The sequence below is a fragment of the Neovison vison genome, chromosome 6 (genome assembly GCF_020171115.1).
Source record: "Neovison vison isolate M4711 chromosome 6, ASM_NN_V1, whole genome shotgun sequence".
Lineage (NCBI taxonomy): Eukaryota > Metazoa > Chordata > Mammalia > Carnivora > Mustelidae > Neogale > Neogale vison.
Genome location: NC_058096.1, coordinates 216,378,481 through 216,405,312, shown reverse-complemented (window position 1 = coordinate 216,405,312; position 26,832 = coordinate 216,378,481). Strand labels below are relative to the sequence as shown.

Genomic DNA, 26,832 nt, shown 5'->3' with positions numbered 1-26,832 from the left:
CCATCTGGCTGCGGCCCCCCAGGGACTCCCCACAATGCCCGCCACCAAGGCAGATGCTGGTCCTTCCCTCCGGTCCTGCCACCCGCTCCCGTGTGCCAGACGGTCTCTGCTCCCCGCAGATCCGGCCTCGAGCTCTCTGTGCCGCCACAGCAGCCAGCCCCTCGCTCCCAGTTACCTGCCCTGGAGCAGCCCCGTTCTGCAGTCCTCCCCCCCACCGCACCCCCAGCCCCGGCCCGGGGACGGGACCCAGTGCAGAGCCTCTCTTCTGCCTCCGCAGGGCAAGGGCGGCACCAAGACCCTGATGAACACCATCATGCAGCTGCGGAAGATCTGCAACCACCCGTACATGTTCCAGCACATCGAGGTGAGGCCCGGTGCCGGGGCTGGGGCTGGGGCCGGAGCCGGGGCCTCAGGCCCTCCCATCTCCCGCAGGCGTCTGTCCCTGACGGATGGGCTCTGCAAAGCTAGGGGCTCTCTCCCTGAGGGCTTTTTAAAAAATGCTTTTTTAATACTTTAAATAGGTAATGTATAGTTATTGTTTGACTGTTGATTTCCTGTTTGTAAGTGCTTCTTGTAAAGAACCTGAACTTAGTGGGGAAATACACAGTAGAAATGAAAGCTCAGAAAGTCTGCCCTCGGAGAGCTGCGGCCGGCACTCAGAGACCCTTCTTTGGGGCTTTTTGTCCCCACCCGATAAGGTCCCGCTGTCTCTGCTGCATGGCACGCTGGCTCTTCCCGCTCAGGGCCGTGGGGGTCTCTTCCTGGTTTGAAGCTCGAGAGCATTCTTCCGTGTCAGGAAGTCTTTGGGTCAGAACTTTTTCGGGCCACGATACCCTTTGAGAGTCTGGATGCTTGCTTCCGAACTGCACACGTATGGCTGACTTTCTGGTGTGAAGTCTCCGGATCTCTGCAAATCCCCTGACGTCCCTGGGCTTTCATCCCGCCACGGCCAGGATGGTCTTAGGCCCACACTGCCCCCACGTGCTCCTTTGGGTGGTTACCGGGGTCCTGTCGTGACTGACTTTTCTTGGCGGGTGAAGCCCCAGAGAAGGGAGGTGGGCAGGATAGAAAAGCCCTGCGCAGCACCTGTGTGGGGGCTCCGAGGTGTGGGGCTAGGTGCCCTGTTCCCGCGCTGACCCATCTCTTATTCTGTTGCAGGAGTCCTTCTCCGAGCACTTGGGGTTTACCGGTGGCATTGTGCAAGGGTGAGAAGCTTCCCCGTGGAGGGGGTGGGCACGCTGTCCACGTGAAGGTCTTTTTCACTTTTTTTCTTTTCTTTCTTTTTTTTTTAAGATTTTATTTATTTACTTGACAGAGATCACAAATAGAGGCAGGTAGAGAGAACAGGGGAAGCAGGCTCCCTGCTGTGCAGAAAGCCCGATGCGGGGCTTGATCCCAGGACCCTGAGATCATGACCTGAGCCGAAGGCAGAGGCTTAACCCACTGAGCCACCCACGCGCCCCTCTTTTTCACTTCTTGAGTGGCTTTATTGCTCTCATGACATTTGTCCAATTTCAGAGAGGCTATACTCATGTCAGAAAATTTAGGAAATAGAGATATACCCAAAGAAAGGACTAAAATAGAAATCCTCCATTAATCTTGAGAGCCAGAGCTGGCTTCCAGGCCCCACGGAGCCACATCTGGGCTCTATGATTCATGACAGCCTTATTATTTTATTTTTTATTTTCTTTAAAGATTTTATATATTTATTTGACAGGTTGAGATCACAAGTAGACAAAAAGGCAGGCGGGGGCGAGGGACGGGAAGCAGGCTCCCTGCTGAGCAGAGAGCCCGATGCGGGGCTCCATCCCAGCACCCTGAGATCATGACCTGAGCCGAAGGCAGAGGCTTAATCCACTGAGCCAGCCAGTTGCCCCATGACAGCCTTTTTAACTGCTCTGGGCCTCAACTCTGTCTGCTAAGAGAGATGGTATTCGATCCACCTTGTTACTGGGGGTTTTTTTTCTCAGCATTTTTTTTTTTTTTTAAGATTTTATTTGTTTGAGAGAGAGAGAGTGTGTGTGTGTGTGTGTGTGAGGGTGTACAAGCAGAGGGAGGGGCAGAGAGAGAAGGGTTCTGGGATCAAGACTTAACCAAAGGCAGGCACTTAACTAACTAGCCACTCAGCATTGATGATGCAACCCAGGCTTCACTCGGCCCTGGTGTTGGATGAGGGTACCCTGTCGAAGTTTCATCACTGCAGTCTTGCTCTAGAGCTGAGGCCAGCAGCAGTTCTCTGAGCTAGTAAACGGTTTTGAAGAACGGGGGCACCAAATAAAAGATCAAAAAAGTTCTTTTGCTCTGTATTTTTCTTTTTTTTTAAAGATTTTATTTATTTAACAGAGAGAGATCACAAGTAGGCAGAGAGGCAGGCAGAGAGAGAAAGGGGGAAGCAGGCTCCCTGCTGAGCACATAGCCAGATATGGGACTCGATCCCAGGACCCTGAGATCATGACCTGAGTCGAAGGCAGAGGCTTAACCCACTGAGCCACCCAGGCGCCCCTGCTCTATATTTTTCATTCCAAGTTGTGTAATGGGGGCTTCTGGATCTGAGTTCAAGTCCTGGCCCTGGCACATCGGCCGCCATGTCACATGGTCCCCCCTCAGCCCGTCTGCTAGGCTGCCAGCTGGGGCTTGTTGACCAGAGGGAATGAGAGAAGCTGCAATGGCCCTTAAAACTGCGTGGGGCGCGGTGTGGGCCCTGCAGCGTGAGCCTCTGCTCCTGGAGTTCCTCCCGTGGGCTAGGGAGGAGGCCCCACTTCCTGTTGTCCCAGCATTCTTCCCGATAGCATCTCTTCTCATTCTTAGAAGTATCTGAGTTGGATGATAATCATGTGCTCACCCTTGACCGAGAATGGCCTTGAGCGTATTTGATTTGGGTTGAAATGGCTTTGCTGGAATTTCATGGAGGTCGGAGAGTTAGCCTGGGGGAACCGCGCCGTTGACCTCCATGTTGAGAGCCTGGAGAGGGGAGGTGCGCTTCTGCCTCTGCCTGTCTGCCAAGGGCCGTCACTAATGTGTTCTTCCTCTGCCCCCTGCTCACCAGGCTGGACCTGTACCGAGCCTCGGGGAAGTTTGAGCTGCTTGATAGGATCCTTCCCAAACTCCGTGCCACTAGCCACAAAGTGCTGCTCTTCTGTCAGATGACCTCCCTCATGACGATCATGGAAGATTATTTTGCGTATCGCGGCTTTAAATACCTCAGGCTCGATGGTGAGTATGAGCAGGAGAGATGTTTGTGGAGGGACAGGTTTATGCACGGTTGCCAAAGCTACTGTCCAGTGTCGCCTCCCTTGCAAGGCCGTGAAAGGCCCGGAGACTGGGTCGAGCATCCAGAGTGAGCCTAGCACATTCAGTGACACAGGCTTACGGGACTAGGAGGGAGGGCTCTGCAAGCGTCGTGGCTGGATCCAAGCCTGTGGCCTAGGAGAGCTTCCAGCCCGGATCCGACACCCCCGTCTCCTAAACATGAGGCTGACAGTATTTATACTACAGCTCTGGGTCCAGTGGTTGTTGTGAACAGTCCTCTTTTAGTGGGAACTGGGAGAAGTCCACATCCTGTGGACATCAGGGACAAGTATAGTGAGCCCCCGGGTTATTCTTGCTTCAGGTACAGCTGGACCCAGGAGTCTCGAGGACAGTGCTGTGGCTTTTCTTGGCTCCGCTGTCCTCCATCTTGGCTTAATTCTCAGGCAAGCTGTCCAGGCTCCCCGTGTTCCCAACTACAGCCCACCTTCTCCCCCAGAAGTCTAGGGGCTGGCTCTCTCTAGGTTGATGGGAGCCACGTGCCTTTCCTTCCACTGCCAGGTGGTTGTAGAGCTGTCACTGGCCAGGGCTGGAGCTGTAATCGGGTTCGTCCATGGCCGAATTGTGTGCACTGAGGGTAGTGGGTCGGGGGAGAGGGGAGCTGGTGACACAGGATGACAGCAGGCTCTCCTGGGAACAGTGCTTAGCTGCGACTCCCGGGCTCTCCTGGGAAGTTGTGTGTCTCTGGCTTCATCCCAGCATGCGGGAGCCCCAGGGAGAAGGTTGCTGAGTGAGATGGTCACTCATGTTGGACACGTGCTCTGACACATGTCGACTGGCCAGGGAGGCCCTGGAGGAAGTCCATGCTCTGTCCAACTGCAAGAGTGCCCGGATGCCCCAGGAGCGAGCTTGGGAGCTTCTGGCTCGGACACAGTTTAGTTGGTGGCTCCTTTCTTACAGCTCCTCTGAGCTTTTTTTTTTTTTTTTTTTTTTTAAAGATTTTATTTATTTATTTAACAGACAGGGATCACAAGTAGGCAGAGAGGCAGGCAGAGAGAGAGAGGAGGAAGCAGGCTCCCTGCTGAGCAGAGAGCCTAATGCCGGGCTCGATCCCAGGACCCTGGGATCATGACCGGAGCCGAAGGCAGAGGCTTTAAGCCACTGAGCCACCCAGGTGCCCCATCTCTGAGCTCTTATTGAAGCTCATTGCCAAGTGCATTTCCCTGGCAGGATGCCCCAAACCTCTGCACCCTCATTTGTCTTGCTGTGCATCTGGTGGAACAGTGGTTTCACAGACTACAGACGTGTGTCTGCGGGGCTGATCGCCCGTCAGTCTCTGGCCTCCCTGCCCTCACCCGCAGCCGGCCCTTTGTGTCCGTCTTGCCGTCTGTCCTCCTGGTCTTGGAGTTCCATCTGGGGCAACCTTTATAAGCACAAACGACTGTGTGTGTCTTGCTATGTTCCTGCCTCCTCCTGGGCCCTCCTTCCAAGACTTGGAGACTGAAAACTGCCCCCCTGCCAGCAGGGGGACCAGACCTCTCCAGCCGCCTCGCCCCTTCTTCAGGGGCCGGGCCGCGTGCACACCGGGTCTTGTCTGTCACCATGCCAGCCCTCAGGAGAGGCTGTAGGTGGAGAGCGTGTTCCCTTCCAGCAGGGGTTCATTTGCCCCTTCTCTTTCCTTGTTCTCCGTGGTGAGAAGCCTTTTGTCCACTTAGCCACAGCTACACAGTACACACGTGGGCACAGACCAGCTCTGGCAAATAATAGACAGGGTAGGGGCTTAGCAGCATGTTGTGAGATGGAACCTACTAGTGTCAAAGCGGTGAGATTGAAGGTGTGGGCTGGGCCTGGGGGCAGCGGGCCCTTTGCCATGGACCTGCCCCTTCCCTGCCCCAGCCAGGCCCCTATGGGCATCAGGCCTCCGTGCTGTGCAGTGATGGCTGGGCAGGTGGCTGGAAGCATTTAATCTTCATTTCATCACCAAAAATGACTCCTGATTTTTCCAAAGGCACCTTTGGTCTGAGCTGGCAGCCACCCACGGGTCTTGTGTGCTCCTCTGATGCTCACGGGGCTGTGGATCTTGTCCTGACTGGTCACGTGAGAGTCCCCGTGGCTCCATGAAGAGGGGAAACCACTGCTGCCCGCAGGGCAGAGTCGTGTAGTGAGGCACCTGTGTGCTCGCCTGCAGAAGCCTCTGAGGATAGAGAAACCCCCTGCAGTGGGATGGAGGCAGGTGCCAGCCCCCCAGCCAGTCCCTCGTTCCAGGCCCTGTGCCCCGGCACCCATCCTGTGTCATGCCCACGTCGGGCCTGTTTGACTCCAAGGTGACGCGGTGGCCTGTAGGGGCTTCTTTCCACCTCCTGGCGTGGGAGGAGCGGCGTCCACTCGTTTGCATCTTAAACCTGAAGAGCTCGCGTGTCGCCGCTAAGGCACGCGTGTGGAGCAATCGTGGAGTTGGCCCGGGAGGCCTCTGCGGGACATACGCACGCACTGTCCCCGCTCTGTGGAGCCGCTGTTCCTCTGTGCCTCCTCGCCATCGCTCCCCACCCCACCCTGCATGGTGCCCCCACTCACAGCCTTGTCCCTGCGCCCCTTAGGAACGACAAAAGCGGAGGACCGGGGCATGCTGCTGAAAACCTTCAATGAGCCGGGCTCCGAGTACTTCATCTTCCTGCTCAGCACCCGCGCGGGGGGGCTCGGGCTCAACCTCCAGTCGGCCGACACCGTGATCATCTTCGACAGTGACTGGAACCCCCACCAGGTGAGGCTGGGCTGGCCCCAAGTGGGGCAGGGCCTCGAGGCTCCCCGGAGCCCCTCTTCCATCCTGGGTACCTGGCGGCACCCCCGGCGCCTGAGGCCTTTGTAGAAAAGCCCTGAAAGTATTCATTTTTCTTTATTTTTTAAAACACCGCTTTTTGCTTTGGTTATGAAAAATACATACTCCGGTCCTGTTTTTAAAAAAAATCCTCGTTTTATTTAAATATGTAAAGTGAAAAATGCCCTTATCTTATCAGCCGTCAGTGATTTTCAGTTTTCGGGATCCAAGCCTTCCAGGTTGCCTCCTGTGTGAGTTCTCACACACTTGTGCTTTTAGAAACAACCGGGGCGTGTGTGTATGCTGCTGCCCTGATTCTGTATCCGTGTGCCCTCTCGGGGGCTCCATGCCAGTAGCTTCAGAGAAATGGTATTTGGTAGGTACAACAATTTTTTTTTTAAGATTTTATTTATTTATTTGACAGAGGGAGATCACAAGTAGGCAGAGAGGCAGGCAGAGAGAGGAGAGGAGGAAGCAGGCTCCCTGCTGAGCAGAGAGCCCGATTCGGGATTCGATCCCAGGACCCTGAGATCATGACCTGAGCCGAAGGCAGTGGCTTAACCCACTGAGCCACCCAGGCGCCCCAACAGGTTTTTTTTTAATTTTATTTATTTATTTGACAGAGATCACAAGTAGGCATAGAAGCAGGCGGGGGGGGGGACATGCTCCCCACTGAGCAGAGAGCCCGCTGCGAGGCTCCATCCCAGGACCCCAGGATCATGACCTGAGTGAAAGGCAGAGGCTTTAACCCACTGAGCCACCCAGATGCCCCGGTACGGCAATTTTTACGGGAGGTTTTAACTTTTCCTGATGTCTCATTGTAAAAGTAGTAGACTTTTTTTTTTTTTTTTTTTAAAGATTTTATTTATTTATTTGACAGAGAGAAATCACAAGTAGACAGAGAGAGAGAGAGGGAAGCAGGCTCCCCGCTGAGCAGAGAGCCCCATGCGGGACTTGATCCCAGGACTCTGAGATCATGACCTGAGCCGAAGGCAGCGGCTTAACCACTGAGCCACCCAGGCGCCCGACTTTTTTTTTTTTTTTAAGTTTTTTTTTTTTTTAAAGATTTTATTTATTTATTTGACAGAGAGAAATCACAAGTAGATGGAGAGGCAGGCAGAGAGAGAGAGAGAAGCAGGCTCCTTGCTGAGCAGAGAGCCCGATGCGGGACTCGATCCCAGGACCCTGAGATCATGACCTGAGCTGAAGGCAGCGGCTTAACCCACTGAGCCACCCAGGCGCCCCAGTAGTAGACTTTTTTAATGCAAATATCAGTAACTCAAAATAACAAACTAAAGAGTCCATTTTCCCCTCCCACCGATCCCGCTCTTTTTGACCACATGCCATCGTGTACCTATATGCACACACGTGTGTTTTGGTTTTGACGGAAACATGGCGGGTTCTAGTACGTATTCTTCCCTAGAGCAGCTGCTTTGTTTCTCCTCTCGGGCAAGCGCACTGCAACTCCACACAGGCATGTCCTCAGCGGCCAGGTGTCCGGGCATATGGTGGCCTTGAGGCTTGACTCTGACCGCACTTGGCAGGCGTCTGGGTTTTGTTGCTCAGCGTGACCACTTATGGAGCCCCTTGTCCCCCTTTTGGAGTGTTGGGACAGGATTCACTGACCAGTCAGCCCCGAGAGGTGGGGGTTGCTTGGCCCATGGGCATGTCCTCTGCTCATTCAGGTCACCTCTGCCTGAGTGGCTTCCAGGAGGCTGCCCCAGGTTTCCCTCCCACTACGGAGGATAAGCCCGTCTTCCCCTGCAGCCTGGAGGCACTAGTACACGGTGTGAACTGTAGCCCATCCGTTGGGTGGAGGCTCAGGCTGGTTACTAGTGTCCCTTTCTGTCATCAGCCTGGGGCGTAGTTCTCACCAAGACCTCTGTGACCAGTTTCCTGAGATGTGATCGTGGTGTGCTATCCCCAGTGGCAGGCAGACAGTGGACAGGGGTTCCCTGGGACCCGATAGCCCGTGCTTGGAAGCACCGCCAGGAAGCGTGCCAGCCGAACTCGGGAGTTCAGCTGTAGACACAAGGCACTCCTGGCCCCCCACCTGACCCCTGGGTGTGACTCTTGACTGTAGGCCCCCACTGCTTCTGGTCCAGATGTGGGGTTTCACGCGAGCCCTCCTGATTCGGAGCCGCGGTGATGGAGCCGGTGTCGGCAGCCACAGCTACCATGTGATCGGAGCTTGTTCTGCCGCACACTCTGGGCTGAGTGTCCAATGCCGTTTAGTTCTTCGTCCCTCGCAATCACCAGAAGGGTCTGTGTTAACAGAGTGAGTCCTGAGTCTCATAGAGGTTGGACCTCAGCCTGGGCCGCAAAGCAGGGAAGGAGGAGGGCCTACAATCAAACCAGGCATTGCCAAGAAGCTACCCAGCTTCTTAACCATCCCATGAACGATGCCCTTAACCATGATTTGGCCTTCCCAAGAATGGGACCTCCTAGAGTGGGTGAGAGGTCCCATGTAGCTGTGACACAAGCTCCTTGGGAACATAATGGCCCAGGACTTGCCCTCCAAATTGTACTGTGCCCTGGAGTACCTAGAGAATCCCGTAAGATGGGAAGGGACAGTCCTCGGGGATCGTCAATCTGGCACAGGCTGCAGGATGTGTTCCTGGGCTCCCCGCTCAAGAAACTGCTGGTCGGGGCAGCAGAAGGGCCCAGCAGGAGAAAGCAGGCACACAAGAACAAGAAGGCCTTTCTAGACAGCACCGCGAGGTGTTGGCTGCCTCTTAGACCTCCGCAGAGCTGGATCAGGACTGACCTGCCTCTCTCCTTCTAGGACCTGCAAGCCCAGGACCGCGCCCACCGCATCGGGCAGCAGAACGAGGTGCGGGTGCTCCGTCTGTGCACGGTCAACAGCGTAGAGGAGAAGATTCTGGCCGCGGCCAAGTACAAGCTCAATGTTGACCAGAAGGTGATCCAGGCTGGCATGTTCGACCAGAAGTCCTCCAGCCACGAGAGGCGCGCTTTCCTGCAGGCCATCCTCGAGCACGAGGAGCAGGACGAGGTGAGGGCAGCGCCGGCCCCGACCCCCTCCCCGGCGTGAGTGGTGGACGCATGAGCGGCTTTTCATTTTTGTTTTTTTACCTTTTTTGCACTCTTATTTTTTTTGCATCCCTTTGGAGTAAAGGGAGTGTGGGCTGAAAGGAAAGAGGATGAGTACTTGCTTTTTCTTTGAAGTGGTTTTTTTTTTCTAAACTGCTGGTGAAAGACGCCGGATTGACAGCCCTGGAGACTGAAGTCCTCTATTTATCCACAGAGCAGACACTGCAGCACGGGCAGCGGCAGTGCCAGCTTCGCCCACACTGCCCCTCCGCCAGCGGGCGTCAACCCCGACTTGGAGGAGCCACCTCTAAAGGTGAGAGGGGTAGTTCAGTCTCCACGCCCATTCAATCCTCGGCTTCTCGGCTGAGACGGCCAGCAAGGGCCCTGATCCCACGGAGCGTGCGTGTGCGTGTGCGTGTGTGCCTCTCGCTGCCGTGTGGGTCCCCATCCACCGCAGCCGGACTGGGACCGCCAGCTCATCTCCCACGGACCGCCGCCGCTCGCCTCCGAGCCCGGCCGCCGCCCACCCCGGCCTCTCCGCACTCGGACTAACTGTGCGAACCCTTCTAGGAAGAAGACGAGGTGCCCGACGACGAGACGGTGAACCAGATGATTGCCCGGCACGAGGAGGAGTTTGACCTGTTCATGGTAGGTACCGCGGGCGGAGGAGGGCGCCCCGCACCCCTCTGGGGGCGCTTCGCGGGCGTCGCACGCCCCACCCTACTGACATCAAGTAGAGCAAGACAGCTCAGTACAGACAGAGCGAAACTTCTTAGAGATGGTGGTGTCTTTGGTGGGTCATGGAGCTGGGGCCTCTGTCAGGGGGCCCCATGCTGCCTCCTAACTGACCTGTCCTCCTCCCATGGTCCCCGAAGAGAATTGCCACAATGGTGGGGCACGCACATGCACACGCACACATGTATGCACACCCATCCTCTGTGTGACCCTCAGGCTTGCCACATGGAGGACTTGCCTGTCCTCCTGATTGTTTTGTCCTTACGATTCCCTTTCAGAGGAAGGTCGTACTGTCCCCGCCCTGTGGTCAGTCAGAGGTGCTCCTTAGCTCTGGGTAAAAGGCGTAAGTCCGCACGGAGTCAGAGTGTAGGCCCTTGGTCCCTTTTCTGCCACCCGCCCATCTTTTCTGGAATTCTCTGCTCCCGAGGCCGAGCCCCTAGCGAGGGTCTGCTCTCAGAGCCAGAAACCTCCGAGATGCCGTTGAGCAGACTCACAGCCTCCCCTTGCCACGTGCCCCTGTGTGCCCCCAGCTCTCCCCGAGCTCACACCTCTCTCCCTCTGTCCCCTGCCCCGCGTCCCCCAGCGCATGGACCTGGACCGCAGGCGCGAGGAGGCCCGAAACCCCAAGCGGAAGCCGCGCCTGATGGAGGAGGACGAGCTCCCCTCGTGGATCATCAAGGACGACGCTGAGGTGGAGCGGCTGACCTGCGAGGAGGAGGAGGAGAAGATGTTCGGCCGCGGCTCCCGCCACCGCAAGGAGGTGGACTACAGCGACTCGCTGACCGAGAAGCAGTGGCTCAAGGTACATGCTGGAGAGGGCCGGCCGGGGCGGGGCGGGACAGCAGAGATTCGACAGCCGCGCCGGGGCTCATGCAGAATCCAAGCGGGCTCCCTCTGGCCGTACTTGGTTTTCGTTAACCACAGCGATACCTCTGTTGGGACCCACTCGCTCGGGTCCTCCTGACCAGCACGTGAGGTTTACAAGAGCTTTGTGGGAAATCTTGCCGCTCTCCGCTTGCTGTGCTCTTCCCAGTGCCTGGTGGTGGAAAACAGTGACAGGTCAGAGGGTGACCTGTCCCCCACATGGGTGGGAGTGCCAGCGGGGTTCCGACAGCCTCACATGGGGCACGTCGACCCCAGAGCCAGGTCTGTGGCAGCAGCAGGTATAGGTGGCTGAGTCAGGGCCGGGGCCGCCTGGTGAGCCCCCTGGGACTGTGGTGACACGTCAAGCCCTTCCCCATGCAACCCTCCCCAGAAGCCAGGTGGTGGCGTTCAGCCGGGCCCGGCTGATGGGCGCACCGCAGAACAAACCATGGGGCCTGCCTAGGCCTCTGGTCACACTCCCTGGGGTTCCTCTTGACTGACTGCGGCCCTACTGCCTCCTCAGTCCATAGGTCCGGCCGCCCTGGCCCTGCCCTGGCAGCTCGGAACGACCCAGACTAGTGAGCCCGCCGGCTCAGGTGCTCACGAGGGGGCCACTGACACGTGCCGGGAGCCCGTGACCCGTGGGTGGGGCCGCTGGCTTGTCCAGCTCCTCAGCCATCGGCCTCGAGCTCTGGGGACAAGGGGAGAACCGCGGGCGATGGCGCGTCGGCCTGAACGCAGACACGTAGCGCTCCCGTGGCTCTGCGCCTTTGAGACACGAGACTTTTTTTTTTTTTTTTTGGTATCTGTGTAATTTTAAAAAATTTTTTATTAACATATAATGTATTATTAGCCCCAGGGGTCCAGGTCTGTGAATCACCAAATTTACACACTTCACAGCACTCACCCTAGCACATACCTTCTCCAAGAGACACGATACCTTTTAAAAACAGTTGTCCGTATGCTAATACTGTTTTGAGCATATTTTGCTTTAATACATATACCACTGAATTTACTCAACTAAGTTGTACAATTCTTTAGATTTTAGTATGTTCAGTGTTGTGCCATGATCACCACAAAATAGCTTTAGAATATTCTCTTCACCTCAGAAAAAAGCCCTGTCCTCTTCAGCTCTCTTCCTGGCCCTTCATCCCCCCTCACTTTTGTTCTGGAGATTTCATATGAATAGAGGGATGTGTCCTCCCTTTGGCGACTGGCTTCTAGCAGTAAGCTGCATATTTTCAAGGTTTATCCGTGTGGCAGCAAGTGGCCCTCCTTGTCAAGGCCAAGTAGTGGCGTGTTGTGCCGCTGGACTGCACGGTGGGAACATCTTTGTTTTTGGCAGACGAACAAAGTTCATCTTTTTTCTGTTTTCCACCTCTGGCCTCCTGTGAACATCGGAGGACAAGGTTTTGGCAGGATAGATGTTGTGATTTCTATCACATGAACACCCAGAAATAGAATTTCTGAATCAAATGGTAATTTACTTGTTTAGTCTTCTGAGGAACTTCCAGACTGTTTTCCACAGCAGCCACACCATTTTACGTCCCCAACAGCAGTGTGAGGCAGTTCCGGTTTCTCCATCACCCCAGCTGTGTTTGTCACCTGTCCTTTTGACGCTAGCTTTTCCAGTGAGTACGCCACGGTAACCTCCTTGTGGTTTTTAATGGCGTTTTCTTGGTGGCTAACGGTGCCGGGCATCTCCGGAGGTGCTTGTCGGCCATTGGCGTATCTTCTTCAAAACTCCCATTATCGAATGTGTGATTTACAAACACTTTCTCCTATGCTATGGGTTATTGTTTACTTTTTTTAATGGTGTCCTTCGAAGCACAAGCGTTTTTTAATTTTGACGAAGGCCAGTGTGTATCTGGTTTTTTTCCTTTCGCTTGTGCTGTGGTATCCTGTCAGAGAATCCACTGAGAAATTTAGGAGCACAAAGGTTTACCCCTTCCTTTGAAAAGTTGTAGCTTTTATGTTTGGGCCCGTGATCCTTTCTAAGCAGTTTGTGTTTACGACAGGAGGTCAGGACCCAGCTCCTGTACAAGCGGGTGTCCAGTTTTCCCAGCCCCTTGTGTTGAATCGACTTTCTTCCCCCTACAGGGCATGTGCTTTTTGTACGGGTTCTCAATAAGAGTTTGCATTAAAAAAGAACACGTTTACCCAAAACGGACACTCTCTTTTCTTAGTGGCGGCCACTCGGGGCCATATGCACCCAAACTCTTGAGAGTGGTGCTTCCTCTTGCCCTGCTGGGCTGACCCATGTGCTTGCGCCTCGGGACCGGAGACCCTGGGATTGCATTCCTAGGGGAGCTACAACAAGGACCCTGAACTGGGTGACTTAAAACCATAGCAGTTTATTCTCTGAAAGTTCTGGAGGCCTGGAGTCTGGTGTCAGAGTGTCAGCAAGGTCCTTTCTCCTCCGAAGGTTCCAAGAAGGACCCTTCCTCGCCTCTTCCAGCTTGTGGGGGCCTCGGCATTCCTTGGCCTGAGGCCGTATCACCCCCATCTGCTCCCGTCTTACATGGCCTGTCCACCCTGTGTCTTTGTATCCTTTCCTGTCTCTCATGGGACCATTCCCATCGGAGTTGGGGCTCACCTTAACTCAGGGTGACTTCATTTTTGCTCTTCAAGTAATTAAATCAGTAAAGATCCTATTTTGAAAAAAGATCACATTCGGAAGTTCCAGGTGGACATGAACTTCAGGGGACACTGTTCAGCCCCCCGTGCCCACCTGGGCTCGCAGTGCACACGCTCCCCCATACTGGCCTTACAGTCCCTCCTGCCTGCCACACGCCCTTCGTGTTGTTCCTTTGGCCTGGATGCCTTACCCACCCCCACCCTGCAGCTTTCAGCTTAAGTGCCACCTCCCCGGAGATGCTCCCCTGACCCCTGCCAGCGCACGTCTGCTCCACCATCAGCTCCACCATCAGAGCGCCACTCACCCTCCTTCCTGGCAGTCAGCACGCTTGTCCCCATGTTCGCGAGACGTTTGTCTGCTCACTCTCTTCCCTCCATGAGGGACATGAGCTGAGGCTGTCCTCGACACCTGGCCCTGTGTCCTGCTCCCAGTCACAGCTGATAAATGCGAGACGGACAACCAAACGTCCCCTGGAGTCCTGCCCCCATTCCCTCTCCTGATTGCAGGCTCCCCTGGCTTCTCATCTCTATCTGCGGAGATAAAAATGTGCAAATGAGTCCTTATCATTGAGAATGAATCAGTTAGTGTTGTTCAAAGATTAATCTTGTTCATAGAAACTTGCTCCGCAGTTTCGCTTCAGAAGTCTGGGTACAGGGGTGCCTGGGTGGCTCAGTCATTTCTTTCAGCTCAGATCATGATCCCAGGGTCCTGGGATCGAGCCCCGCATCGTGCTCCTTGCTCTGCGGGAGGCCCGCTTCTTCCTCGCCCGCTCCCCTTCCTCCTTTTGCTTCTCTCACTGTGTCTCTCTGTCAAATAAATACAATCTTTAAAAAAAAAAAAAAAAAAATCTGTGTGCAAATAACATAGCTGTCTGTCGTGGCCTTCCTCACACTGGGGCCCTTCCTGCACATGGAGAGAGCTGAAACGCCCAAGGACAGGGCGAGTCTAAATGAAATACTAAACAGACATCAAAAATTACATTGCAGAAAAGTGACGGGAAGTACATCCAGGACATAGTAAGCAAAATCCCGAGTCCTGGTGTGGTGTGTGGATAGAGGCCAGCGCTGTCCTCGGTGCTGCGCACGTCCGTGGGAGGGGCCGGGTGAGTCCTGGCTTTGGACGGCGGTGATGGCGCACACAGCGTGAGTGTACCTCACGCCACCTGAGTGCACTATTGAAGGTGGTTGAGGGGTCAGTTTTGTGTCATGTACATTTTGTCACAATTTCTAAGAAAAATGGCAGGGATCTAGAGCAGAAGGACTCGTAGTGTTACCTCCTGGTGGAGGAATCCCAGGGTCCAAGTCTTCGGGGACCTTTGGCGGGTCTGTGCCTCTTTAATTGGTAACGAAATGCAACTGTGGATTTGCTCAGGCTGGGCGTGGGCGGGGAGCACCTGGGGAGGCAGAGCCGGCCTGCTGGGGACTGCAGGTTTGCGCCTCGACCTTTGCTTGTCGACCTCGGTGCTGGCTGTCCTATTTTACCACTATTGACCCTGAAGGCCATCGAGGAGGGCACGCTGGAGGAGATCGAAGAGGAGGTCCGGCAGAAGAAATCGTCTCGGAAGCGCAAGCGGGACAGTGACGCCGGCTCCTCCACCCCGACCACCAGCACCCGCAGCCGTGACAAGGACGACGAGAGCAAGAAGCAGAAGAAGCGCGGCCGGCCACCCGCCGAGAAGCTGTCCCCAAACCCTCCCAACCTCACCAAGAAGATGAAGAAAATCGTGGACGCTGTGATCAAGTACAAGGACAGGTAAGCCAAGGACCGCAGCGGGTGGGCGCTGGGGGTCCTCAGAGGTGCCTCGCCCGGCCTTCTGTGTGCCTGTCAGCCCGTTGTCGGGACAGTCACTGCACAGACTTTGGTGGCCTGTCTTTGCCTCGGTACACCTGCCCTCATGGAACGTACCTTCTGCAAGAGGCAGGCACTCTCTCACCTGCGGTTAGAGTGAAGAGAAAACTTCATGGGGAGGTGGAGGCAGGGGGCCGTTTTCAGGGATTGTGACGTTTGAGGGGGAGCCCTGAGGAATGGAGGTCTGGGGCCAGGTGCTCCAGCAGAGGCAGGAGCTTTGCACAGAGGCCTCGGGGGGCCTGTGATGGGCGAGGCGGAAAGAGAGGGACCTGTGCCATGATGGGCGCCGATCGCATGGTGGTGGGCTGTGGTGCAAGGGCCGGTGTGTCTGGAGCCAAGACCAAGCAGCTTCCCATCTCTGGAGTTTCCACCCTCTCCCCACACGTGGGTGACATGCCAGCCCAGTTCTCACCCTGGGCCATCGTGGGTGGGCCGCATATGGTGAAGACTGACCAGGCTCCGCTCTGGGATTTGGGGTCCTTGCTCTCGAAGAGTAGGAGACTGCGGCAGATCCATGTGTGGTTCACAAGTACCATTTAAGTAAGAAATCAATGGTTCTCTGAGGCCCTCCCCGGGAACATGTGCACATGTTCTGCCAGCTCGGGCACGAAGCCTGGATCTTGCTCAGGGCTCGGTCTGTAATCCTCCCCAGTGTCTTAGTTCACTTTCTGGTACACACTGGCCATACCCCTGTCACGATAACCAGACAGTTGTTCCGCTTGATCTTATAGTAACATGTGGCAGTTAGTTGTTAAGCAAAGTAAGGGCAAATTGTCATCTGTAGGAGGGAAAAGTGTTGAGGTGTGTGTAAGCTCTCAGTGCATCATTTGGAGAGGCTCACAGATGTGAAATTTGAGGGGGGATGGTGATGATTGTACCCAAATAAAGGGTACAGATTGCACTTTAAAAAAGAATTTTATTATTAGAAGAGAAATTAACGACTAAGTGAGAAAGGCTTGTTTCAGCTCAACCATCCACCCTAAAAATGTAGCATCAACATTAGAAAAGAAAATATTGAGCTGATACGCAAACTTCACCTTTGAGACAATTTCCACAATTATTTGAAATATGGAATGTGCAAAAGTCCAATGAAAACAAAGATCCCAGTAATCTTTTTGCAAGGGAGCCTCAAAATGATCAAAATGAAGAAGACCTTTAAAGGTTAGAGGGCAAGGATGGACTTTTCGAAGGTCATACTGGTCTTTGGCATATCCAAATGGAGATGAACCTTGACCTTACCCAACACCTTAATATGTGTTAAGTTGAAATGGAAACATCAGTGTGAAAGGTTAAACAAAGTTGTGGAGGGAAAGCATCGATGAAAATCTTCATGGCCTCGATGTAGATAGGCGTTGGCTTCTGAACAGGACACAAGCACCACTAACCAGAAAAGACTGGTAAGTAGACGTCACTAAAATTAAGAACATCTGTTCATCCAAGGACACCTTCATGAAGCCAGTGAATATTGGCACCAACTGAAATTTTAAAATGGGCAAAAGCCATGAACAGGCATCTCCTGGAAGAAGATAGCCCAGGGACCGATCAGCATGTGAAAAGGTGCTTGGAATCATTGGCATCGACGTTGATGGTAACATCGAGATAAAGCGCCATAAAACCAGAGATGCCTCCATACACCCAACCAGAATGGCTAAAACTCCTTGAAGTGTTGGCAAGTACATGGACTTTACCTCCTGCTTTTGGGAGCAGTCTGCTCTTTGGGACTAAACCTTCTGACCCACAGACTCCAATCCTGGTTGTAAACCAGAGATGGCTGAGTGCCTGTGTCCACCAAAGACAGGTTCAAGCAGGTGCATAGCAGCCTTGATCGTAACTGCCCCAAACAAAACTGCCCAGTGTCCAGCCATGGGACTGGGTTGGAGGCCTAACCCAAGAGCAGGATTCTACCAACCGCAGGAACAGACATCCCTCCACTCTCTGGGAGAATCTTACAGTCATTTTGTTGAGTCAAAGAAGCCAAACATTAACAGGTACCTACAGGAGGCTTCCAGTTAAAGGAAGTTGAAAAGCTGATCATGGTGACGGGTGTGGAACAGCAGTTACCTCAAGACATGAAAATGTTTGGGGCACCTGCGTGGCTCAGTTGGTTTAGCGTCTGCCTTCGGCTCAGGTCATGGTCTCAGGATCCTGAGGTCCAGCACCATATTGGGCTCCCTGCTTGGTGGCGACCTGCATCTCCCTCTCCCTTTGCTCCTCCCCCTTCTACATTCTCTCTCTCTCTCAAATAAATAAATAAAATGTTTTAAAAAAATTTTTTAAAGAGATGAAAATGTTCATCGGGATAAACATTTGATATGCGTGCTTTCCTGCAGTGGTCCACCTCGGTTTAAAAGAAGACAAAACACAAGGCACTTGGAAACAGCCTCCTGAACTTGTTGCTAAGGCCTTGGCTATTTAAAAAAAAAAAAAAAATTGTCCATTTTTTTTTTTTAGTCATCTAGTGACTTACTGCAGATGCTCCCTGAGCATCAGCCTTAGCCCTGGATCACATGAGAAGAGAGAAGCTGACTCCCCCAGCTGCTGCCTACAGTTCTTCCAGCATGTGCAAGATGGAGTGAGAAGTCAGGCGTGAAACTCACACTGACCCCTTGTGGAGGCTGTTCTGCAGGAGGCCGAGATCCAGTTTGACGAAAGCCCCAGCCCTGGGGTCACAGATCTGCACTCCCGGCTGGTGTGAGCCCTGTGTGGCGGGACACCTCAGTGGAGGGTTTGACACGTGGTTGACAGCTAACCCCTGTCCTCCCGGAATGGGTGACATCACAGGACTGGGAGTTCTCCGTTACAGTGGAAAGAAATGTAGAGAAGTTACAAGTGGAACTTGTATATACGGTCATTAAAGGAAGTCTCCCGCATGCCGACGTCGAGAAGTGATTGGAGCAGGTCCATCCGCTTGCTGCTTTGCTGGTGGTCCCCTAGGAAAAGATCAAGCAGGGCACATAGGGACTTGGAAAAATTATCCTGTTTTCTTGCCTGAAAAGTTTCCTCATAGCAAATACTTTCAAAGATGACGTTTGGGTAAAAGGCTGGCCTATTTAATGGATTTTTTTTTTTTTTTTTTTGGTGCAAAAAGGTGGTTTATTAGAGCACGGGGACAGGACCTGTGGGCAGGCAGAGATGCGGCTGCCTATTTAATGGATATTTTTGACATTCCTTAACATCCTGAATTTAAACCACAGGGAGAAACAATAGTGCCATTCGTCCTGTCGTGAGACTGGGTGAGAAGTGAGACCACCGTCCCTCTTGACGCCAGTTGCAGAGTTCTGAGAACCTAGACCACACTCAGGCTTGCTAATTCTCTAGAAGGATTGTCTGGACTGTCTGAAAGCTGTTCAACTCACAGTTACGGTTTGTTACAGTGCAAGGACACAGATGGGCATCAGGGCGGCATCCTGGAGAGGTGTGTGTGTGAAGCTCCCAAGCGTCCTCTCCCCAGGGAGTCGCTGACAGCGCTGACTTCCCTGACACATTAGGAGACAAGACTCACGGAGCACTGCCAGACAAGGAAGCCTCACTGTCTAGAGTTTTCAGTGGTCACCCAGACACGACTAACCACCCAGACACGACTAACCACCCACATGGCTGACCTCAGTCTGTAGCTCCTCCGTGGGTTGAACTGATGCCACGTGACCCATCACCCCGGCCTTAAGTCGCAGTCAGAGATTCTGTGGGCCAAAGGCCCCCAGGTAAACAAAGGCAGCCCAGAAGGCAGGACATTTCAAGGGCTGAGAGTTTACCACCCAGAAGCCCGGCACAAAGGCCAGACCTCTCTGGACCAGGTTAAACTCTCAGGGCACACCCGTCAGGCACCTGGAAGGTTCTGAGGGACCAGACACCAGACCACACCAACAAGAACCGAAGTGAAATAAATTTGGAAGTATCCCATCACACACTTTCTTATCTCAGACTTCCTTTATAGCTCATTTCTGGAAGAGGAAGTGAAGCATCTTTTTTTTTTTTTTTTTAATTTTTTTACTTGCCAGAACATTTTAATTAGCTAAAATCTATACTTGGGTTAAACACGGAGCCTGAGGAGAGAAGGAACTATTACAGCTTAGTGGCTCCTCGATGCCAGTAAATTGATTACAGGATGTTGTCAGCATTTGGATTCGATACCCCCGAGTCTGCCTTGCCAAGTGAAAGGGCCAGGTGCTACGGATTCCACTCCCAGTGCTCCTGGGAACCGGGGTTGGGGTCTCCATGCAGGGACTCGAGATGTTGCTTTTGATTACAAATTTCAAGATCTCCTCCAGCTATATTTCAATACGAGTGCATCACGTTTGATATTACCTTTGTACTCACATCGTGTCTACATACAGGTGATGTCTTCTAGAAGCTTTTGCTTCATACCTGCTCAGGTTCAGGATTGCCATGCCCCTCCCTCCCCAGGCCCCTGGGTCAAGTGTGGCCTGAAGGTGGGCTGCACAAGCAGAGCTGGAGGGTAAGCAGGGCCCCCGCCAGGGGAGGAGGAAGAAAGGAGTGTCAGGGGCAAAGGGGACAACATATGCAGAGGCCCTGAGGCCAAGGGCTCGGGCGTCTTATGTGCAGAGAAAGCCAGCTAAGGCCAGGGGATATCATGGGCTGAGCCTGCATTGCAGAACCTCACCGGGCTCCTCCTCCTCAGGGCTTGGAAATCTCGAACTACATCAGGGATCAGGGAGCCCTATCGTTCACAGGCAGAGTTGGAACTGGAATGAAGAAAGTAAGTTGGAAGATAGGGATTTGGGCTTTAAAATCTAAACACGAAAATAAGTCAGGCACAGGTTCCAGGTCAGGTTGGGACCGGGTCACGGGGCTCTGTGTGCTGCCAGCAGCAGGTAGCCAAGGTGCTGTCTGCAAATGCTGGGCTGTGGGTATGCGCTGTGGGGCTCACACCTGGGAGCTTGGGGGGTGATTTGAGAGAAGGGTGTCTGCTGGGGGGAGCCACTGAAGCAGGCCGGCGCCAGAGGACCCTCCATAGTACCTGTGCTCCCTGCTGGGCTTTTGAGCTCGACCGTGACCCGCTGTAGGGCAGAGTCATGGCTGTTGGGCAGTGGAGGGTCGGCGCCAAGTTTCCTGAACTTGATCCTACCGATGTGACATGCGGGACCACTTGTTCTAGGAAATCCTCGCAGGTTACTCTCGATGGCTCAGGAAGCTGGTGGATGCGTTCAGGCTGCCGAGGCTAAGCCTCCCGGGGCCAAGCCCCACTGAGCAGACCCTCTCGGTCCCCTTCCTCCTTCCCCTTCCCAGCCATTTTAAAAGGGCTTGGATGACTTGAGTGTCACAGACCTCTGAGTTCACCATCCATCTCCCTGCCTCAGTTTCCAGCACAGAAGTAGAATCCCCCAAATGGGATTCTAGAGACCCCAAATGTGAGATACCGTGGGCCAGGTAAGCCGCCTGGACACCAGCCCTGAATCCTTGTGTACAGATCTTGAAATTTGGACAGTGAGGGGCCCTGGCCTCGTCTGTGGTGGCGACTTTGGCCTGAACCTGGCAGCCGCTGCCTAATTAAAACCTGTTACCCCTTGCCCTTTGCCCTTGTGGGGAGCCCTGCACCTCCCTGTTGAGAATCAAAGAACAGAAGGTTCTTGGGAGTTGAAAGAGCTGTACATTGATTTGCAAGAAAAACAGGCGCTGTAGCAAGCTCCGGGGCAGGTTGTCTGGCTGACCAGTTCCCCTGGAAAAGATACCTGCACGGGGCTCCAGGCCCCTCAGGACACAGTCTCCTTTAGGGGAGAGAGTAGAGGGTGGACAGGCCAGGGAGCTGTTTCCTGAGGGGACAGAGGGGCCTCAGGGTTCCCTGGCCTCAGCCATGGAAGGCCACGCAGCCCTTCATCTGGAGCCCAGGCCCAGGCTGGGTGTGCTCCAGCAGGAGAAGCTAGCCTCTGCCTGTGGGTTCAGGTCTGGGGTCAGCACTTCCGGCCTGGCGCCCAGCCGGGAGCCTGCCCTGAGAAGTGTCGCAGTGAGCTGCCCCGAGCAAACTGCTGATCCCCATCGGGCAGGCCCTGGCCAGCCTGGATGCGGGTGCAGGGGCAGGCCGGGCAGAGGGCCCAGTGGGGCTCTAGGCCACAGGAGGGTTAGTCCCTGCAGCCTTGCCGAGTCATGCTGCGGTTCCGAAGCTGCCACAGAATTTGCTGGATGCGGTTGCACCTGCCCTGTTTGTCGTCCTGCCAGCTCCAACCCCCCGGGCTTCCCTCCCTGCTGGTGGTTGGTTGCCACAGTAGAAGAAAACAGGGCAGCTGTGTTGGAAGGAGCTTAAAACTAGTTACATAAAAGCTCCAAACAGGACAGGGACAGACCCTGGGCCCCAGAAATAAGTAGTTTTGGGTGAACAAGTCACACCCTCTGCCTCCCGCAGAGTTCCGTGTGCTGGTGCTTTCCAAGTGTGGGCTCCTTTTGCTCTCAGGGAAAGCAATAAGGAAACGGTCATGAAAATAATCAACAGGTAAGACAGGAAGTATGAAAGGAAAATTCAGAATTGCTGGGAAAGGGGGGGTTGTGGACAAGAGGGTGAATCAAAGGTTCGAGGTCAAATAAATGAGAAATCATGAAAGAATAGATTTTAAAATGAAGCTAAAAGACAACTAGCTAAAAGAATTGGAAGGTTAAGGTTTGAAGGTGAAACTAGTTAAAAATGTAAGTTAACTAAGCTTAAAAGTTCGGAGGGCAGGGAAGGGAAGGTGTGGAGATGGGTCTGTCCCATCCAGCTCCAGCTGGACCAGAGGGAACCCTAGCACCCTGGGTCCCGGGGCGGGCAGCCGGCGGTCCCTTCCATTTCAAAGGGGGCTTTGCAGCCTCCCCTACTGCTCAGCTGCTCATCCCGCTAGGGGCTCATTGTTCATAGCACCTGCCGCCACGAACTCTGACTCATTCCAGCCAGGAGGCGTGCTTCTCACGGCCCGCTGAAGGTGGCCTTGCCCCCTTGCCCTCCCCCCGACCATGCTCGCATGACCAGCTCCATGGGACTCTGGTGGCAGCTCCCAAGAGAGCTGGGCTGGCTTTGCCTCTCGTCTTCCCCTTCTCTCTTGTCCTGAGACATGCTCTTTGCAGTGCCTCAAATAGGTCCTCAGATAGTGCCTCAAATAGGTCAGAAGGTTTTCCAGAAACAAAATTTGAAAGTTAAATAACGAAACCCCTTCGTTTACTTCATTAGTATACAATTATTTCTTTTCTTCTCTGGGCTTCTGCTCTTTGTCCTTGTCACCCACAGCAAATGTCTTTTGAGCTGCTGCCACTGTAAAGCATGGTACGAGGCCAGCCCCTGCGGCGTTCATGGCCTGCCTGGGGAAGCCGCCCGGGCACGCAGGGTATGTGCTGGCAGCTGGGAGCCTGGCTGGATTATGATCTGGTTTCTGCTTGCTGTGTAATCCCAGGCTCTGCATCTTTTTTCACACCTCAGGGTCTCGCCTCCAAATCCAAATGGATTTGACGAAAATGTTAAATCCAGGTGCTTCCCTAGCTCAGGTTACTTGTTTCTTTTCTTTCCTTGTCTTTTTATTATTAATTAACATAGAGTTTATCGGTTTCAGATGTAGAGTTCAGTTATCCCAAAGACAAGGAAAACAAAAGCAAAAATGAACTATTGGGATTTCATCAAGATAAAAAGCTTTTGCACAACATCGGAGTTTCTTTAAAATGACGCTTGGATTGCGGTGTTCACCTGTATTAAGAAACACATGCCCCCCAGATGTGTCCTTGGCTCATTTGAAACTGCAAGCTCATTAGACACTTAACCAGCATCATAACCTACAGCTAGTCTTGGCCTTGGCACCCGTACCCTGAAATAAAGCTTCCCCACCCTACCGGAAGAGCACAGGGCCAGCAGCCTGCAGACCCTTATCCTCAGCCAGCTCGCTGGTGATCACGCTTTCCTCTCCCTTGTGCGGGAGTCAGAGTTGTTTCTGTACCTTGAAAGACTTTGTAACTAAGTGGATCAGATTTCTCTCTGTGTGATGCTCAAGCTATCCTTGATTTTGTAACAGTCAAAAAGCTAAACCTAGGGGCAACTGGGTGGCTCAGTGGGTTAAGCCTCTGCCTTCGACTCAGGTCATGATCCTGGGGTCCTGGGATCAAGCCCCGCATCGGGCTCTCTGCTCAGCGGGGAGCCTGCTTCCCTGCCCCAGCTCTCTGCCTGCCTCTCTGCCTACTTGTGATCTGTCTGTCAAATGGATGGATAAAATCTTTAGAAAGAAAAAAAAAAAAGCTGAACCTAGAAAATAATTATATACTAACGAAGTAAACATATGGGTTTCGTTATTTCACTTTCAAATTTTGTTTCTGGAAAACCTTCTGAGATGCTGTTTCAGATGGTCTGCAGCTAAGTCAGTTTTGTAATTGCTGAGCTGCTCTATCCGGGACCTTGCAGGCTCAGTTTGCTGATCAGAAGTCAAAAGAGAACATGGTCCAGGGCTTGAAAATGTCACTGAGCGATGTCATGGGAAGATGGGATAAACTGGACTCTAGGGAGGAGAGTAGGGCTGAGGGACAGAGAGGGAGTCCTTCCTGGCAGTATGGGACCACCTCCGTACTTGGCTAGCAGGGTCTGTCTGGGGCACCGTCTTCACTTGATTGCTTATGCCTGCCTGAGGACAAAGGGCTAGTGCTCTGATCTACTTGCAATGTCTGCACTGGTCAGAGGATTAGACAGTGAGGACACCAGGCACTATGTTGCCATCCCTGATGTGGACAGACATTTTTCTGTTGTTTTTAGGATTCCCACCAGCGGCCAGCAAACCCACAAAAAAAAAACTCTGCCCCACCAACTGTGTATGCATCACCCATGAATTTAAGAATGGTTTTTTAGAGGATTTTAGAAAAATGAACTATATAATATTCCAAGATATGAAATTAAAGGAAATTCACATTTTGTTGTTCACAGAAGAAGTTTTATGGGAACGCAGCCAGAGCTCATTTTTCTGCATCTTGTCTGTGGCCACTTTCGTGCAACAGTGGCAGAGTTGAGTAGTCATGATAGAGATGGGATAGCCCGCAAAGCCTGATAGAGTTACACCAGTGGTTGACAGAAAAAGGTTACTGACCCTTGATTTAGAGCAGCGCATGGGAATGGGTGGGAGAGGTCCCGACTTGGTCGTGGTGGGTAACCTGTGCGGAAGCCCTGCCTGTCACCATCTCTCATTGCTTCTCTGGTTTCTCTCCATCTGTTGGAAAGGCTTACGGGGGGATGACCTCTTTGATGCAGAGTTCGTGGTTCGGTCCTGTTGTTCTTCCTCCCCATGTTGTAATTTTGCTTTAAGGACACAGTGAAAAGGGACATTTGTACTTCTGGGCTCTGTGTGTCAGGAAGCTAGTTCTTTGACCTTCATGTCTAGGGACTCCTTTGGCTGGAAGGCTGTAGAGGAGTTAGCAAAGACTAGCTTTTGGGACCCAGAGCTGCCACCACCTCCCCCCTTACCCCATGCGGTGACCTGTGACTGCCACAGCTCTGGGCTCCCTCTGTCCTGAAGGTTTCACACCCCAAGAGGAAAGCAACCTCTGCTTCCTCAACTCTGCAGGGTGGGTTTTGACTGGCCAGCTTGTGTCCCCGGCCTTTGCCTGGACCCATCACTGAGACTGGAAGGGTGAGGTACAGCACTTGGCGCAAGAGGTTGGGACCAGCATTGGGCAGCACCACCAGAACCCTGAGTTGGCATGGGGAGGGCCCACTTCCTTAGGGAGGCAGCCGTGGCGGGTTGAGTAATAAAGGCCCTTATCAGGGCTCTTCAGGATCCAAGAAGGGCGTGTACAACTAGACAGAGCCCTGCCCCAACAGAGAATTAGACTCGTTGCCAAACCTCATTCAGCGAGAAGCACCCACTGGCCTAGACTGGGGAGGAATTGGCAGCTTCGGGCAAGGGGCCCTGACTGCGTCCCATGTCCTCTTGTAATGGGGACAGGGCAGTGAAAGAGGGAGAAGGAAATCCCTGCTCTGGGAGCTGGCGTCAGGAGGCGTGAGGGGAGCGCCTCGGAGTCCTCACGGCCACGGGCAGCAGTGACGATGGCGGCTGCTGCTCCTGTTGCCGAACGAGGTGAGCGCCCAGGTGGCGTCTGAGTGGAAATCACAGCCTCAGGATTTTCCCAAGCTCCTTTACTCCCAGATTACTCCGCCCGCAGAAGCTTCTGAGAGCAACGCTCGTAACACAGGAGGCTAACAGGCACACAGCAGTGCCCTCTCAGGGCAGGGGGTGGTTTCTGGTAGTTGCTGCCAGTCCTTTCTGGAATGGGTTGGTGTAGAGACGACCATGCAGTGTGGGGGGCGATGAGGCACCCTTGTTCAGAGATGACCTTTGTGACACCCAAGTTTGCTCCGTGACCGCTGACACTCTCACCCTGAGCTGTTTCTTCAGCAAACGTTTATCGAGCACCGGCTTTGTAGCAGGCTTTGTTCTAGGTGACAGAGATAGAGCGGGAAGTAGAACCGGCAAGGCCTCTACCCTCACGGCTGCCGTTCTAGTCTAGCGAGGACACAGACACCCAGGATTTGGTTGGGAGAAATGACGCTGATCTGGGTGACTGGCTTCATATCTAATAACATAAAGAGGTTGAATTGTCAACATTTCTAGAACGCCATGCAGTACCGCTCTGACGGGACAGTACTGGTAAATCGGAATTTGATTCAAACTAGGATCCATTCATCAAAAGATATCATCAAAAAGTAAGAAGACATGACATAGGATGGAAAAGGGGTTTGCCCAGAGAACTCTCTGGAGGAGGGTAAAGATGTGAACAGATACTGGCCGGAAAGAGGTTGTCGGGGGACCCTCCCACCTGTGAAGCGGAGCCCGGGTTCACTGCTCATCAAGGAATTGTGAATTAAAGGCACACGGAAGTAGCAGTTTGCACCCCGCGTATGGAACAGCCGCACTGACCAGGAGTGACGGCAGGTTGAGCTGACCAGATGAGAGCCGCCCGGCCCTGCTCTGCAGCGCTCCCCCCCACCATCCCCTGTGTATCCCAGAAGTGCGGGCCGGCCACTCCGACATGAGTGTCCCCAGCCACGTGCTGCCGGATACCCAGAAGTGGCGCAGCCCAGGTGCCCACCTGGGGCATGAGGCAGCTCCCAAGACGTGGGAGCTGCCCCTGCGTGTGCCACAGAGACAGTTGTCACGGCAATGAGGGGACAGCCAGGCCTGGGAGCTGACTGCGCCAGACCCCCTGTCATCAAGTTCAAGAAGAGGCCAAGCCCACCCAGGTCCCAGAGGTCAGGTGGGCTCTGGGGAGCCTGGTGCACCTCGGGATGCTGAGCGCTGAAGATCTCACATCTCAGCCATTCTTTTTTCTTACGATCTGTAAGAGGGGGTGAGGGGCCACAGAACCTCGGGGGAGCGGGCACTTGCTCTGAGGTGACGTGAAGGCCGCAGCTGGGCTTCCCAGGGAGCAGTGGCTTTGATGATCCCGAGGAGGGGGAAAGAGGGGTGCTGAGGTTAGAGCCCTGGAGGGCCAGGCCGCCACCACAAGGACTTTGGGCTTTGTGCCCAGTGAGGTCAATAGCTGTGACTTTTCCGCCACTAACGCAGAGGGGAGGAGGCCTGGCGAGGGAGCCTGGAAGGCCCATTTACCAGGCTCTTGGCCCCAAGCCGGCCTCAGCAGTGCCTAATGGCGGGGTGGGGGTCTCCAGAGGACTTCCAAGGATTAAAAT

General features: G+C 53.8%; 1 protein-coding gene across 6 annotated transcripts in view; it reads left to right on the top strand.

Moving 5' to 3' along the window:
• Nucleotides 1–26,832, top strand: part of SMARCA4 (SWI/SNF related, matrix associated, actin dependent regulator of chromatin, subfamily a, member 4) — a 93,008-nt gene that overhangs the window by 59,870 nt on the left and 6,306 nt on the right. For 2 of the 6 annotated variants that reach the window (XM_044254182.1, XM_044254181.1), the window contains exons 22-30: nucleotides 278–364; nucleotides 1,159–1,205; nucleotides 3,047–3,213; nucleotides 5,844–6,007; nucleotides 8,847–9,074; nucleotides 9,327–9,425; nucleotides 9,683–9,760; nucleotides 10,431–10,649; nucleotides 14,839–15,101. In XM_044254182.1, the coding sequence (XP_044110117.1) occupies nucleotides 278–364; nucleotides 1,159–1,205; nucleotides 3,047–3,213; nucleotides 5,844–6,007; nucleotides 8,847–9,074; nucleotides 9,327–9,425; nucleotides 9,683–9,760; nucleotides 10,431–10,649; nucleotides 14,839–15,101 (1,352 nt within the window). The remainder of the gene's footprint in view (nucleotides 1–277; nucleotides 365–1,158; nucleotides 1,206–3,046; nucleotides 3,214–5,843; nucleotides 6,008–8,846; nucleotides 9,075–9,326; nucleotides 9,426–9,682; nucleotides 9,761–10,430; nucleotides 10,650–14,838; nucleotides 15,102–26,832) is intronic. The other 4 variants (XM_044254186.1, XM_044254185.1, XM_044254183.1 and 1 more) reach the window with 3 other exon arrangements.